General features: G+C 40.2%; 1 protein-coding gene across 3 annotated transcripts in view; it reads left to right on the forward strand.

Moving 5' to 3' along the window:
• The window catches only part of rptor (regulatory associated protein of MTOR, complex 1), a 228,242-nt gene that overhangs the window by 105,696 nt on the left and 106,508 nt on the right, over positions 1 to 16,038 (forward strand). For all 3 annotated transcript variants that reach the window (XM_056459872.1, XM_056459873.1, XM_056459874.1), the window contains exons 8-10: positions 1,433 to 1,492; positions 9,288 to 9,388; positions 9,850 to 9,994. In XM_056459872.1, the coding sequence (XP_056315847.1) occupies positions 1,433 to 1,492; positions 9,288 to 9,388; positions 9,850 to 9,994 (306 nt within the window). The remainder of the gene's footprint in view (positions 1 to 1,432; positions 1,493 to 9,287; positions 9,389 to 9,849; positions 9,995 to 16,038) is intronic.

The raw sequence follows: 16,038 nt of genomic DNA on the forward strand, positions 1-16,038 counted from the left end.
TAATTTATTGCGTCACAATTGTACACACAATACCACATAATGACAATGGGATTTTTTTTTTGAAACTGTTGCAAATTTATTAAAAATAAAAAACCTAAAACATCACATGTACATAACTATTCACAGCCTTTGTCGTAAAGCTCTAAATTGAGCTCAGGTGCATTCTATTTCCACTGATCATTCTTGAGATGTTTCAGCAGCTTTATTGGAGTTCACCTGTGGTAATTCAGTTGGTAGTCAGTTGATTGAACATGAAAAGGCATACACCTGTCTATATAAGGTCCCAGGGTTGACAGTGCAAAGTCAAAGCACAAACCTAACATGAAGACCAAGGAATTGTCTGTAGTCCTCCAAGACAGGATTGTCTCGAGGCACACGATTGAGGAAGCTTACAGAAAAAAATTCTGCTGCTTTGAAAGTTCCAATGAGCACAGTGGCCTCCATCATCCCTAAGAGGAAGATGTTTGTAACCACCAGGACTCTTCCTAGAGCTGGCCGGCCATCTAAGCTGAGTGATTGGGGAAGAAGGGCCTTAGACAGGGAGGTGATCTATAACCCAATGGTCATTCTGTCTGAGCTCCAGCGTTTTTCTCTGGAGAGAAGAGAACCATACAGAAGGACAACCATCTGTGCAGCAATCCACCAATCAGGCCTGTATGGTAGAGTGGCCAGACGGAAGCCGCTCCCTGCCTTAAATTTGCCAAAAAGAATCTGAAGGACTCCCAGACCATAAAAAAATAAATTCTCTGGTCTGATGAGACTAAAATTTAACTCTTTGGAGTGAATGCCAAGTGTTGCGTTTGGAGAAAATGGCTATTACCATTCCTACAGTGAAGCATTGTGGTGGCAGCATCATGCTGTAGGGATGTTTTTCAGCCGCAGGAACTGGAAGACTAGTCGGGATAGAGGGAAAGATGAATGCAGCAATGTACAGAAGCATCCTGGATGAAAACCTGCTTTAGAGTGCTCTTGACATCAGACTGGGGTGACGGTTCATCTTCCAGCAGGACAATGACCCTAAGCAAACTGCCAAAATATCAATGGAGTGGCTTCACAAAGGCAGTGAATACTTATGTACATGTGATTTTTCAGGTTTTTTATTAATATTTAAATTTGCAACAATTAAAAATATATATTTTTCACATTGTAATTATGGAATATTGTGCATAGAATTTTGAAGAACTAAATGAATTTAATCTCTTTTGGAATAAGGCATTAACATAAAAAATGTGGAGAAAGTAAAGCGCTCTGAATACTTTCTGGATGTACTGTATATAAAGAGAGGGTGCTGCTGAGAGGTCAAGTCTGATTCGAGTAATTACAGAATCAGAATTTTAAGCATATTGGTTGCAGAAAAAATTGAGTGAAGATATTTAAACGAGTGTCTTTTTTCAGCATGTCTTCTCTTACAAAGTGTTTCTTTTTCCTAAAGGTTTTGTATGCAGAAGAGTGCAAAGCTGGTGCCAGGAGTGACCTTAGACCTGATTGAGAAGTAGGTATAAAGAGGTCCATGATCTGAAGGAGTTTAATGTTTCCTATTATTTATTGTTGGACATTAATGTTTCTGATTATCAAACAAATTTAAATATTAGTCAAACATAACACAAGCAAACACATCTGTGATGTTTATGTATTTCTGTGATGATGACAATAAATTTGCATGCTGGAGGAAACATAGCTCTTTATTCTTCACTTGCACACTTGTGCTTCCTTACGTGCGCCGCCTGCATATGACGTCAACTCACGTGACTTCACAGGTCACATCAAAATGCATATGTTACATCACTCCTTTTTTTTTTTTTTACAAACCTTTTAATATGCAACAATAACTTTGGAATAAACTGTTAAGTATTAACTGTTGGCAATCATAGCAAACGGCAACAGTTAAAATTCCTAGGCAACATGAATACTTGAAAAATCTCAACAGTCTGTAGCCTCTGCATTGCAGAACTTCAATGCAATTTCCCTCTTTTTTTTGTTTATTGACCTAAACATAATCAGAGAGGTAGGCAGGAGGCCTTCTTTTAAAGAAAGAACAGCTCCTTGTAATAGAGTGTCCTTGTCGTTCTGCAGTTACCATAGTGGCTTTGACTCTGGTGACTGTGAGTGGCTTTGTACTGTATGGTGTTGTTAGTTTGTTCTGTTTCTGTTGCCTGCACAAAACAGTGTCCCCAGGTTTGATGTTAATGTGTATGGCATGTTTTCGAGTGTCTGCAAGGGCTTTCATCTTATCCTTTGCGCTTTTGTCTCTTTTGCGCACAATGAGGTGTGGATCTGTTGTCACGAAGGAAAACATTTAACTGTTGTTTCCAAGGGAGACATTGAGTGTGTGCAATTTGAATGGCTTTCCCTAAAGTGCGCATAAATCTCTCTGCTGTAGCATTAGCTTGTGGCCAGAGGGGTGTTATTTTCTTATGGTGAAACCCACTGTAGACAGCAAATTGTGCGAACATGGTGCTGTTGAAGGGAGGGCCATTGTCAGTTTTAAGCACTTTGGGAATTCCAAACATAGAAAAAACATCATCAATAGCTGGTATCACAGCAGTTGCTGATGTAGAATGTAGAGTTTTAACTACAGGATAGCGAGTGTAGTCATCTATAACGACTAGCAGATATTTGCCAGATAGTAATGGTCCCTAGGAATCCGCACTAAGATTGTACCATGGTGCTTCTGGCATTTCTGACATTTGAAGCGGCTCGACATGTGTGATGGGGGTATTTGCTTGGCAAGCAATGCAATTTGTAGTTATGACTTCAACTTTTCGATCAATGTTGGCAAACCATATCTTTTCTCTCAGAAGACTTTTGGTTTTAGCGACACCTTGATGGCTCTCGTGAGCAAGATCTAAGACTATTTGCTCTAGAGTGGAGGGTATGACTATTCTAGAGCCTCTGAGAATGAGATCATTGTTCAGTGACACAGTGAGTTCAGAACTGACATTTCTGTACTGTTTTAATGTGTCAGCGAAGAGTGGGTCTCGTGTATTTATGCGCCATAAGTTGCTTCTTATGCAGGAGCAAACCTGCTGGAGCAGAGCATCCTTCTTTGTCTCAGTTTTTATCTCGTCTATCATCATGGCTTTTGGTGTTGCCTGCAGAACCATGAAATTGACATACTCCTCTGCCACTTTGGATGCCCTCGTGTTACATTCTACATCAACTGGCACAGGGTGTCTGGACATGAAATCAGCATGATTGTCAATTCCTTTTCTGTATTCTATTCTGAATTGGTATGGCTGGAGTCTTAGGCCCCATCAATCAATTCTGGCTGGTGGCTTTGATCTTGGGTTGTTCTATATCAGTTCTAAGGGCTTGTGGTCAGTCACTAAAGTAAACGGATGACCAAAAATGTACAAATGAAAATGCTCGCAGCTCCATACAATGGCTAGCATTCGCATTCAGTTTGCGAGTATCGTTTTTCAGTGTCGCTGAGCGCACGACTGGCATATGCAATGACATTTTTTTCACCATATTGTGTTTGTGACAAAATGGCACCAAGCCCAACTGGACTGGCATCTTCAACAAGTTCAGTGTCTTTTGAGGGGTCAAAGTATGATACAGTGGTGGCACAGACTAGAGCATATTTGAGCTGTTGTAGAGCTTGCTTATGCATTTCACCCCACAGCCAAGGTGTGTCTTTTTTAGTTAGATCACGAAGAGGTGCACTGATTGTCGAAAAGTCCTGTATAAACCGTGAACAGTAGTTTGCCATCCCTAGCAGGCTCCAAATTTCACCTGGATCCTTGGGCTCAATGGCTTGTAGAATGGCTGCAACCTTTTTGGGGTCTGCTGAGATGCCACTGCCAGAGAAAATGAATCCATAAAATTCAAGTCTGTTTTTGTTAAACTCACATTTCCCACAATTTAGTATAAGACCACTGTCCTGTAGTCTCTGAAAAAGCTTTGAGTGCTTCATCATGTGCTCCCTGTGAGGCACCATAAACGATGTCATCGCTGAGGTTTTTTACACCTTTTATGCCTTGTAGTGTTTGTGCTATGGCATTCTGGAACACCTCTGCAGCAGATGATATGCCCAAATTAAGCCTTTTGTATCTCCTTAGTCCTAGATGAGTGGTGAATGTAGTGATGTATTGGCTGTCTGGATGAAGTTCTAGCTGATGGTAACCAGCTCTACGATCAAGTTTTGAGAACACTTTTGCATCATCAATGGTGGGCGTTATGTGATGCTCATGTTTTATGGCTATATTAGCCTGGCGCATGTCAACACAATTTATGACTTTATCAGGATCTTTAGGTTTGGGTGGAGTCACAATAGGGGAAACCCATGGCGTTGGACCTGTTACCATTTCTATGATGTCATTGTTTGTCAGTTGTTGTAGTTCAGCTTCCACTTTCTGTCGAATGTGAAATGGCACACGTCTGTGTGGCTGACATGTATGTTGAACATCTGGATTAATGTGCAACTTCACTTGAAAGTTTTTCAGTTTCCCTATTCCTTTGAACAGGTCTGGATTATTTTCAATGAGTTCACCGGCTACTGTGCGAATGGTGTTTGTATGGTTAACGGAGCTGGTGATATTTATTAATCCAAGCTCTTGTGCTGTTCAATAGCTTAGAAGAGTGTGTCCATCATTCTGAAGTACATAAAACTTAGCTTCTGTAACTGTAACAACGTCGCACTGGAACATTACAATGAGGGGTAGAGCAGCATCAGAACCATATGCGAAAATCTTGATTGTTGCTGGTCTAATTTGTGGTTTTGGTGCGAGCGTGTCAAATTCTGCTTTGCTAATAGTATTTACTGCAGCTCCAGAATCGATCAAAGCTTTAACCCTGGTGCTGTTTATTTCAGTCTGTGGCTGTTGTTGGCATGTGTTGCTGTTTAAAACAAACACATATGCATCTTCACTACTTGATGAGTCATCTTGTGTATTACTGACATGTTGCAGCAACTTGCTTGCTTGTTTGTGGATTGCTGTTATGTTTGTACTGTAGACAGTCATTATATTTTCGTTGCTGAGGGTGTTTTGTAGTGTGAGATCGACACACTTTTGCATAGTGATTTAGTTTTCCACATGCTCTGCATTCTTTTCCTCTAGCAGGACAAACACCTTGATGTGGATACTGTCCTCCACAGTTTCTGCATTGTATGTTAGAAATCTGTTTGCTGGTGGCTTTGAATTTACTTTGTTGCTTATAATTGTGATGTACAGCACTGACAGTGGCCACTGAGTTTTATTCAATTCCAGTTGCTTGTTGCACAGATATTTCCAGCGTTCTCCCATGGTCTAATAAGCCTCCAAAGTCAAATCTGGTTCTCTAAGCGCTTTTCTACTCAGCCTAGATGAAGTGCAGCTTTGAATCAACTGTGCTTTTATTTCACAGTCAACATCGGCAAACTCACAGTCTTTTGCAAGCATCCTCAGTCTGGTTTGATAAGTGTCGAGTTTTTCCATATGTTGCTGAACAGCTTTTCTGAACTGATAAACAAGTAATTGTGTATTCTTTTTAGGGGAGAAGTAGTTATTTAGTTTCGTTTTTGTTTCTGTGTATTAATCTTCCTCTGCGGCAAACGTATCATATATGTCATGCACGCGTTCGCCAGCAAGGTGCAGCAGTAGTGCTTTCTTCCAAAAGTCGGCGGCAATATTAATTGCAATAATGAAGTGTTCAAAATGCTGTATCCACTTATTCCACCGAGTTCCTAATGAACTGGGGTCCGTTTCTGTGTCAAATGGCTGGATGAATGTTTGATTCATTATTGACTGCATGGCAACAACTTCTGTGTGACGGTGTTTACTCACTCACGTACGGGGAGTGTTTCTTCAAAACTTCAAATCAGATGTTGAGATCACGTTAGTATCCTCGTCGCCATTGTGATGTTTATGTATTTCTGTGATGATGACAATAGACTCGCATGCTGGAGGAAACATAGCTTTTTATTTTTCACTTGCACACTTGTGCTTCCTTACGTGCGCCGCCTGCATATGACGTCAACTCACGTGACTTCACAGGTCACATCAAAATGCATATGTTACAACATCATGTAGTTTTTTATTATTAAGAGAAAACTAAATCCAAAACTACATAGCCCTGTGTGGAAAAAGTGTTCCCCCCTTATGAAAACATAACTTTAACTCTAATTTATCTAGCCACACCCGGGCCTGATTACTGCCACATGTATTCACAATCAAGAAATCACAAATAGTACCTGCCTGACAAAGTGAAGTAGGCAAAGATTCCATCTGGAGTGAAGTCTAATATTCCTTGAGCTTGAAGTTTCAAACTGGAATCAAGTGGATTTCAGTCTTTACCTGGGTTGCTGCAGCAAATTGTTGAAAATTTGGTGATTTCAGTCTATATTAACAAAAAACAAAAACAAAAATATTATTTTAAATTATATACCACTATACTAGTGCCACTAACCACTAAAATGACAATAAACAATTTACAACTTCACAATATCACAAAAAAATCCCCAATTAAAAAAACTATTCAGCAGTAATAAATTACTAATTCACTTTTCTTTGGCAATTTCTGCAAGCTTACATTTCATGTAATGTCCATTTTCAAGATTGCATTGTAAGATTGCGTTGTAAACCACCTATTTAAATTAATAAATTGACATAAGCTGCTGCTAGAGGCCCAGGCCCCGTTTGCACTAAATACATTTTTGTTTTAAAACGCATAAGTTTTGCTTCGGTTACACCTACCCGTCCACACTACCCCAGAGTTTTTGAGCACTGAAAATGGAGCGTTTTGAAAACATTGAAGAGGCCGTTGTCATTTTAAAACGCTGCTGCTCCGTGTCAGTGTCGATGGTCGAAAATGGAGACATCTGAAAACGGTGGCGTGGCTGCAGACATCAACCTATCTGATTGGGGCTTTCTCCTCAATATTAAGTAGCCTACAGAAAGTTCAGTCTTGCGTTCTTTACTTCTAAGTTCAGACTTTGCAAATTTGATATGGAAAACAAACTCCCGAGAACACGTTGGGTGAATTTTCAAAGGGAACACTGTACTTAATAACCTCATTCACATCACCCTGACTACGTTGTTTCACTATCCCAACAATAAAATGAAAACATGACATCAGGAACTGTCATTTTTCATTTTAATCCTAACAACTTAGACCAAAAATGTTAAGGCATCATGTAGCTACATATTAATATGACCGTCATCTTCTCTGTATGCATATTTATAACAAAGCGGAGCCTATAACATAACTGCCTCCTTTCATTTTCAGTGAAAAATACAAAGCATATCCTGTCTCTTTTGCTGAATATCAGTTTTAATAATCAATAATGGCCATTAAAAGTATAACGTACAATAAGTTTATACATTATAGGAACAAAACACGTTACCTGTGAACAAGTAATAGATTCAAAAGACCAAAGTCAGGGAATATGTCGTTAGATATAGACAAGATGAATTAAATATCATGTTTAACAAATATAGGGAGATTAGATCCAGTGGTAGACTATTGATGAACCATCTAACGTGCACAGCTCTCACCTGGGGTTCTGTACTCAAAGCACCCGCTGACTGCCTGGAGCTCATACGCTGCAGTGCACGCCGGAGTGTGTGTGTGGTCACGTGATGTGCATTTTCAGCAGTGTAGTGTGGACGGAGAGCTGTTCAGAAACGCTAGGTGAAATGCCAGTAGATCGTTTTTATTCTAAAACGCCATTTTAAAACTAAAACATATTAGTGTAAACAGGGCCTCAGAGTCTCACAGAGCCATCAGCCATTCAGAGACAATAGAGGAGTGTGTGTGAACGATGTGTGTGAAATGGCTCTAGTCTACAGAGGAGCTCCTGAGAATGAGCATAAACACACATACACAACCAGGACCCCTCTTGGTTAAAAAAAAAAAAAAACTTAACCAGAGGCCTTTTTACTTGGAAAAAAAAAATGACATAATGCCCTATCTTGGCTCCAGTTCTTCCTCTAGTGGGTGTGTAACAACACCAATGTCCCCTTTTAGATAGGTAGGCAAATGTACACACTCACACATTTTTTTAAAGCTGCATAAGGAGCAATATCCCTTTAGTACAGTAGAAAGGATCTTGGTTGTTTAGCAACAACATTTTTTGAAGATGAATTATCACTACCACTACGACTGAATTGCTCATTCTAAGAGTCAGATTTTTAAACTGCCAAGAGACAGTGAAGCCCCCAGAACTGTTTGATCTATCATTTTGCTATTCCACTTCAGGAATCAGTTGCTCCACTTCTAAAAATGACTTTATCTTATTATCCACACTGTGTTAAATTGTCTCTGGCTTCACAATACATTACCACATACAAATACACATTTACATTTACATTTAGTCATTTAGCAGACGCTTTTATCCAAAGCGACTTACAAATGAGGACAAGGAAGCAATTCACACAACTATAAGAGCAGCAGTGAACAAGTGCTATAGACAAGTTTCAGGTGTGTAAAGTCTAAGAAGCAAAGCATTAGTAAAAAAATTTTTTTTTTTTTTGGAGAGAGAGAGAGAGAGAGGGTACAGTTAGTGGTATAGCCAGAGAGGCAGTTGCAGATTAGGAAGGAAAGTGGAGACTAAACAGTTGCGTTTTTAGTCGTTTCTTGAAGACAGCAAGTGACTCTGCTGTTCTGATGTAGTTAGGGAGTTCATTCCACCAACTGGGCAGATTGAATGTGAGAGTTCGGGAAAGTGATTTCTTCCCTCTTTGGGATGGAACAACGAGGCGATGTTCATTCACAGAACGCAAGTTTCTGGAAGGCACATATATCTGCAGAAGTGAGAGCAGATATGAAGGAGCCAAGCCATAGGTCACTTTGTAAGCAAACATCAGAGCTTTGAATTTGATGCGGGCAGCAACTGGCAGCCAGTGCAAACGGGTGAGTAGCGGAGTGACATGTGCTCTTTTGGGTTCATCAAAGACCATTCGTGCTGCTGCGTTCTGAAGCAGCTGAAGAGGTTTGATAGAACTAGCTGGTAGCCTGGCTAGCAGAGAGTTGCAATAGTCCAGTTTGGAGAGAACAAGAGCTTGAACAATGAGTTGCAATACAATACATATACATTATAACTTTAGCAAATTTAGTTTGGTGGTGTCATTATTTATCACAGCTTAGTTTGGTAATTTAATACAAATGTCTAGTGGAATTCTTTAGCTCAAGTTCAGTGTTGTTTTTGTTTAGTTCAATAAAAGTATGACATTTTGCATCGCAATATATTTTTGTTTATTAAGCATATATATTTCTTACATTATTATTTTTAATGCAATGTTAGCCCTTCTCATCAATTCAATGCTTATTCTTTGTTTATTTTTCATGTGTTTCTGAACTTTTCTTAGGATACCAGGAAGGCTGAATGACAGGAGGACACCTTTAGGAGAGCTGAACTGGATTTTCACAGCTATCACTGACACAATTGCATGGAATGTCCTACCGAGAGGTTTGTTCTGATTAAAACTAGAAATACTGTTGTAAATTTCTCATTTGTTTGCATTTTTTGTTTTATTCTTTGTTGAAATAAAACACAAATACCTGTAGTGCTCTTTTATTAAATTTATGTAAAATGTTTTAATATAATTTTTCTACCATCAAAGACCATAACTCTTTCTTGCGAATTTTCACTTATTTTTAACATCCTTAATTTTACACTCTTCTTTATTCTTGAGGAGAAACCAGCGGTGATTCTTTGATTACATTTTTACCTCTTTAATTATTGTGTATCAGAGAAATGCAAGTCTGCATTATGCACATTTCTAGGGGTTATCTGCTGTGCACACATATCATTATCATAGGATTTCATTAGTGAGCATAACATAACAAATTACTTTCATTTTTTTGTTGAAGTTGCGTGCTATAATGTGTCATGTCTGATTACTTTAAACTTTTTTTTTCTCTCTGTAGATCTCTTTCAGAAATTATTTCGTCAGGATCTCTTGGTGGCCAGTTTATTTCGTAATTTCCTATTGGCTGAGAGAATTATGAGGTCATATAACTGTACACCAATCAGCAGCCCCAGGTTGCCACCCACATACATGCATGCTATGTGGTAAGTTTAAAAATTCTCTATTTTATTTTATTTTATTTTATTTTTTTCAGACAAATCAAAGATAAGGTATTTTCAGTGTGTCTGACTACTATTTGTTTATGATCTGTACAACAACAAAAACATGAAATACATTTTTATATAAGGTTTGAAATTCAGCTTACATGTTCAAATCAGATTCCAGTAGTTATATATCCAATGCCTTGAAAAAACATCTACATACGCCTTTCACAGGGTCTTAATTAAAACTTAAATAAAACTCCCATATGGGGATTTCACCAGAAAGCCAATCATCTGAAAGAGTAGTTAAATGGGCCAGTGACGGAGTTGGCAGAAATTGCAATCAGTTGTGTATAAAGATCCCAGCCACGCAGCGCTAAGTACCTTTTTGCTTTCAGAGCCCCATGGTACTGAGTCTTTGGTTCCTCAATCTCTAACTTCCTTAACTTCTCTCAGAGAGAGAGAGAGAGAGAGAGAGAGAATGAACGAGAAAAGCTGCCGGTGTTCGACAGGTGGTTTTCTCCCGGTCACGGCTCACTCTGCAATCACATATCAGCTCTACCAAGCACAGGCCCAGCTGCACGGGGGTGTTTCCGACACAGGCCTGATGCATGAGCTCCGCACCGCAACTGACTATACTCTGCGTACCACCAAGTCTGCTTCGCGTGTCATGGGAAGGACGATGGCCACACTAGTGGTACAGGAACGCCACCTCTATCTAGACCTGACTGATATGTGTGACATTGACAAAGTTTGCGTTCTTAATGTACGGATACCAGGCTGGCCTGTTCAGCGACAACGTCAGTGAATTCACTCAGGAATTCACTGCAGTCAAGAGCAGTCGAGTGCGATGGGTGAAGTCATCAACCATTCACCCCGGCAGCTTCAAGACCTGCTCCGCCACCCCTGCCTGCTCCTCCGGCTAAGCGGCAGTGTCAAACACCCCGCAGGCATCCAGAACGCCTGCCCCAGGGTGCTGTTAAAGCGAGTAAACAGGCCATTAATCATCCCTGAGACGGGCCATCTGTAGAAGAGCAAACTTGCTCTTTCAGGATTGATGCACCTCGCCTGTGGCGCTGAGTGTGTTCTCCTTTCTTGCACACTCCCAGCCCCCTCTCAGGACCCTGGGGGGAGGAAGGTGAGAGTGAATAGTGCGTCAATGCTGAGATGAGGAGCGGGCTATACAGACCGTACTTCATTGTGCCCAAAATGAGCGGTGGGCTATGGCCAATCCTAGACCTGTGCGTTTTGAACCGGTCTCTTTACAAACTACTATTCAAATTGCTCAATTAGAGGCACGTCCTCCGGTGCGTCCATCCTCAGGATTGGTTTGCAGAAATAGACCTGAAGGACATGTACTTTCATGTCTCCATTCTTCGACGCCACCGCCAGTTTCTGCTGTTTTGAACGTTGAGCTTGGCAGCACAATTGGCATGTCAATTGCCTGCAGCTGTTGGCAGTATCTCGCTGTGCTCCGTTTTTTTACCAGTGCTAGAGGGGAAACAAGTACTGGTCAGGATGCACAACATGGTGCATATATCAACCGCATGGGGGGGTATCCGCTCCAACTGCATGCTCAGCTCGCTTTCCATCTGCTCCTCATGTCTACGTCCTGAAGTGGAGTCTATTCACTGAATGGTGCACTTCTCTCCAAGAAGACCCGCAGACTTGCCAGATCAGCATGGTGCTTTCTTTCCTTCCAGGTAAGATGGAGCGGAGGGTGTCGCCCTCCACACTGAATGTTTATGTTGCTGGCATTTCTGCTCATCATGACGTGATTGATGGTGGCACCGTGTAAAAGCATAACCTCATCATCTGGTTCCTCAGAGGTGCTAGGCGATTAAATCCACCCCGCCCCCCTCTCATGCCCTCTTTGTATCTCACTATAGTGCTTACGAGCCTACACAGAGATCTGTTTGAACCACTCGACTTGGTATCCTTTAGATTTCTATCTTTGAAGACAGCTCTGCTGGTTGCGTTGGCAGTTAAAGTCGAAAATTTTACAATTTTGCTAAATTTTCATGCCCAAAATTGAAACTCTATAGGGAACGTGGATAGTATGGTGATGCGATGATGTTACTCAAGCTATGTGCTATAACATGTAAAACGGGATCATGAAAGAAACATTTAAAAAGCAACTCATGTAAACTTTTGAAAAAAGTTTAAATAATTGTAAAAAAAAAATTGCCAGTCACAGACTTGTCTTGAATACAATGGCCAATCAGTAGAATTGTCATAAGTGACCCATTGTTTTGCAGGGGCCAAGACTGAAGTGTGAAGGAAGACCTAGAACACTTTGCGATTTACCATTTTCTTTCTTAATTTAGTAGTGGGAAGTTACTAGTTGTCCAGTCTGTGTCTTTCAGCAGCCCTTAAGGATATCTAAATTAAGAGTTTCATAATTATAATGTAGTTTTCACACTCACAGTGACTTTGTTGCTAAATGCTCCTTGTCTTCATAATTCAGGTGTTTCTAGTGCTGACACTGTTGCTCTTTTTGACTATTGTTACTCTTCGGAATATTTTTTTAGAAAATGTTATAATACACTGGGGTGATGTGGTGGCGCAGTGGGTAGCAAATTCACCTCACAGATAGAAGGTCACTGGTTCGAGCCTCGGCTGGGTCAGTTGGTGTTTCTGTGTGGAGTTTGAATGTTCTGCCTGTGTTCGTGTGGGTTTCCTCCAGGAACTCCGGTTTCCCCCACAAGTCCAAAGACATGTGGTACTGGTGAATCAGGTATGCTAAAATTGACCGTACTGTATGAGTGTGTGAATAAGTGTGTATGGGAGTTTCCCAGTGATATTTTGCAGCTGGAAGGACATCTGCTGCGTAAAACATATGCTGGATAAGTTGGCGGTTCATTCTGCTGTGGTGACCCTAGATTAATATAGGGACTAAGCTGAAAAGAAAATTAATTAATGAATGATTATAATACACTGACAAATGATGGCATATGCATCATTTTAAATGGACTAGGTATTGACTTTATTGTTACTAAAGTAATATTCTTTTAGAGACTGTTTAATATACAGTGTAAACAGGCATGTACTGTCCATCAGGACTACCGGGAGATTCCCGAAGGCCATGATCTTAGTGGGCCTGTGTGCATTTTGTTTCAAAATTATTTCTCATGGTAACTTGCAGTTATATCCCGCTTATGTGTCTTTCTAATTGGTCGCATGTAGCTGATGCAAACTGTGAGACTGACTTTTCTAAGCTTACGATCAGCACATATGACGATTGGCTGAGCATTGACCAATCAGAGTCAAGTTTAAGAGCAGTGGGAATACGCAAATTGAGGAGAGGTTGTGCAACGATAGTGAACATAATTAAACATCTAAACATAAAGGAGGAGCTGAGGGAGAAAAAAAGACAAGAACTTTATGTAGAAGCCACCAAATGTGTTAAAAAAAATGAGTAATTTACTGGAAAGCTGAGTAAAGACTGAACTTAGGTGAAGATGTAAGCAGGGCAGTCCTGACAGCTGAGGTGAGCTGGACATTCAATAAGCGTTAATCAGATAAATGTTAATCAAATCAAATCAAAAAAGAGCAGGTAGAATGTGAGGGGCTAGTATCGATCTCTCCCCAGTTCTACTTATTTACATTCACCCACTGGCAGCCAAAATCCATGCCTTTCACTATAAAGCGTGTATGCACTGACTACTTTTATATTGTTGATAAGCTGCTGGGCATTTCACACTGTCTCGCGCTGAAGGCTGTCAGTGTCGCCCAATCGCTGTAATCAACCTAATCATCGCAGATTAGCTTCTTGCTAAGGAGGGGTTTGGGAACAAATCAATTGCTGAACAAATCATATGGGAGTCGCTGGGATAATTCGGTAAAAATAAATGCATATAATAAGACCATAAAAGTGTTTTTTGACCTTGCATGCATATTAGACCCTGTTGTTGGAGACCCTTACAACCAAAAAATGACCCTATTTCACGTATAATTGGGGCTCTTTAACACTACTCATACCAAAAAAATCAATCAGTCAGTCAGATTGATTAGGCACCCAATCAGAAATCATATTGAGAAGCTCTAAATATAATATCACTGTAAATTTCTGTTGTCAACACAAAGTTACATAGGAGTGTGGTTTTTCCCATTATTTCATTCCCGAATTAATTGACAGGCACGTATTAACATGTCTCCATAGTAACATGTATACATCCACAAAAAGGATTTGCAAAGAAACTATGATTAAAGTTCTGTTCCAACTCTTTGTGATCAGCTGCATTTCAAGAATAAGTTTTACAAGTTTAAAACTTAGTTGTTTTTTTAAATAGTGCATGAATCAGCTTCATCCGTGTCTTTTTCTGTCACTTGTGTGGTGTATCTCATGTGACACAGTAAAAGCAGACAAGCACGTGGGTACGGTGGGCTAGCAGAACCATCACATTTGCATTTAAAGGCACAAGCTACAAAAAACAGCTACACTTTTTTTCAGATGCCAAAATGAGCAGTTTCAGCATTGTATATTAAATAATCTGATGGGTATTTTGAGCTGAAACTGTACATACAATATTCTCGAGAAAGTCTTCTAACATCTTGTAAAAAGGGTAAAAAAGAACACCTTAAACGATGTAACATCACTGTACACACATCCTGTTGCCAATAATCAAAGCTACTTTTGTTGCCGCTATCATTTAAATTAAATGCATCTCTATTTGTATAGTGTTTTTTTACTATATAGATTGTGTCAAAGCTTAACATAGATGATGTTCTAGTGTATAAAAAAATGTTTCTGTTTCACAGTTGAAGTTCAGTTTAATTCAGTTCAATGCAATGTCACTGCTGAAAGCCGCAATACTGAAGAGCAACTCCACCAATGCGCAGCTTCTCCGGTCCCAGCCAGGCAAGCCAGAGGCAACACTGCCAAGGAACCAAAACTTCACCAATTGATGGAAGTGAATCAAAAATGTTGGGAAAAAAACAGGCTCTCCTGAGTGCTAGCAGTTCTCTTCTGGTCAGACAGCTTGTGCAGAACTGCAGTCTAGAGGTTGGAGGATTAAGAACAATGAATGTCCATTGGAGTAGGTGCAGGTGTACTTGGGTCACCGTGTGGGTGTTCAGACTAACCAACAGGATCAGTGCAGAAAGCCGTCTGTTACTAGGGACTTTGCAGGAATCAGTCTTATGCTCTTTACTCATCGATGGCCATGAAAGCCATTTGCTCAGGATAGTTGTTGGATTGATGGCTATGTAGACTTCAGGATAAGGAGAACCAAACAGACTAACAAGACTGTAGATACCATTCAGATTACTATGTCTTATTGGGAATTGCTTCTGCTCTGGTTGACCTGATTAATGAAGCCTAACAGTCCTTTAGAGCAGGGGTGCCCAAACTTGGTCCTGGAGGACCACTGTCCAACAGAGTTCAGCCCCAACCCCATTTAGAAACACCAGAATCAGCTAACCAAGCTCTTACTTGTTTTACTAGAAGCTTCCAGGTAAGTGTGTAAAGGCAAGCTTTAGCCAAACTTTTTTTCAGTAAGCAGTCATTTGTTTGGTGTTTTTATGTGCTGCTCAGTTCATTTCTTTGGTGTGTTAGTCTGTTAGTTCTTTGACATCAGCATGATGTGTTCCGGGGTTTACAAAGATGTTCTTTATAAAAATGGATAGAAATAGAGAAAAGACAGTAAGCATAAATGGCAAGCTAACATGAGAAGGACAGGTATGCATACAGGGGTGGGACAATGAAACTAAAAAGCCGGGTTTTAGACCACAATAATTCATTAGTATGGTGTAGAGCCTCATTTTGTGTCCTATACAGCATCAATTAATTTTAGAAATGAAAGATACAAGTCCTGCATTGTAGCCAGAGGGATTTTGAGCCATTCTTCTTGCAGAATAGCAGCCAGGTTACCACATGGTGCTGGTGGAGGAAAACATTATTGGCAAATAATAAGCAAAATAATATTGAGAGCTGGTGCAAGCCACATGAGAACTTCACTTTCAGGTTCATCAAATCACTCAGTCTTTTTTGTGTACTCATGCATTGTCATCCTGATACATGGCACCACCTTTGGGTCCTCCAGAAT

The sequence above is a fragment of the Danio aesculapii genome, chromosome 6 (genome assembly GCF_903798145.1).
Source record: "Danio aesculapii chromosome 6, fDanAes4.1, whole genome shotgun sequence".
In the NCBI taxonomy this organism is placed as follows: domain Eukaryota; kingdom Metazoa; phylum Chordata; class Actinopteri; order Cypriniformes; family Danionidae; genus Danio; species Danio aesculapii.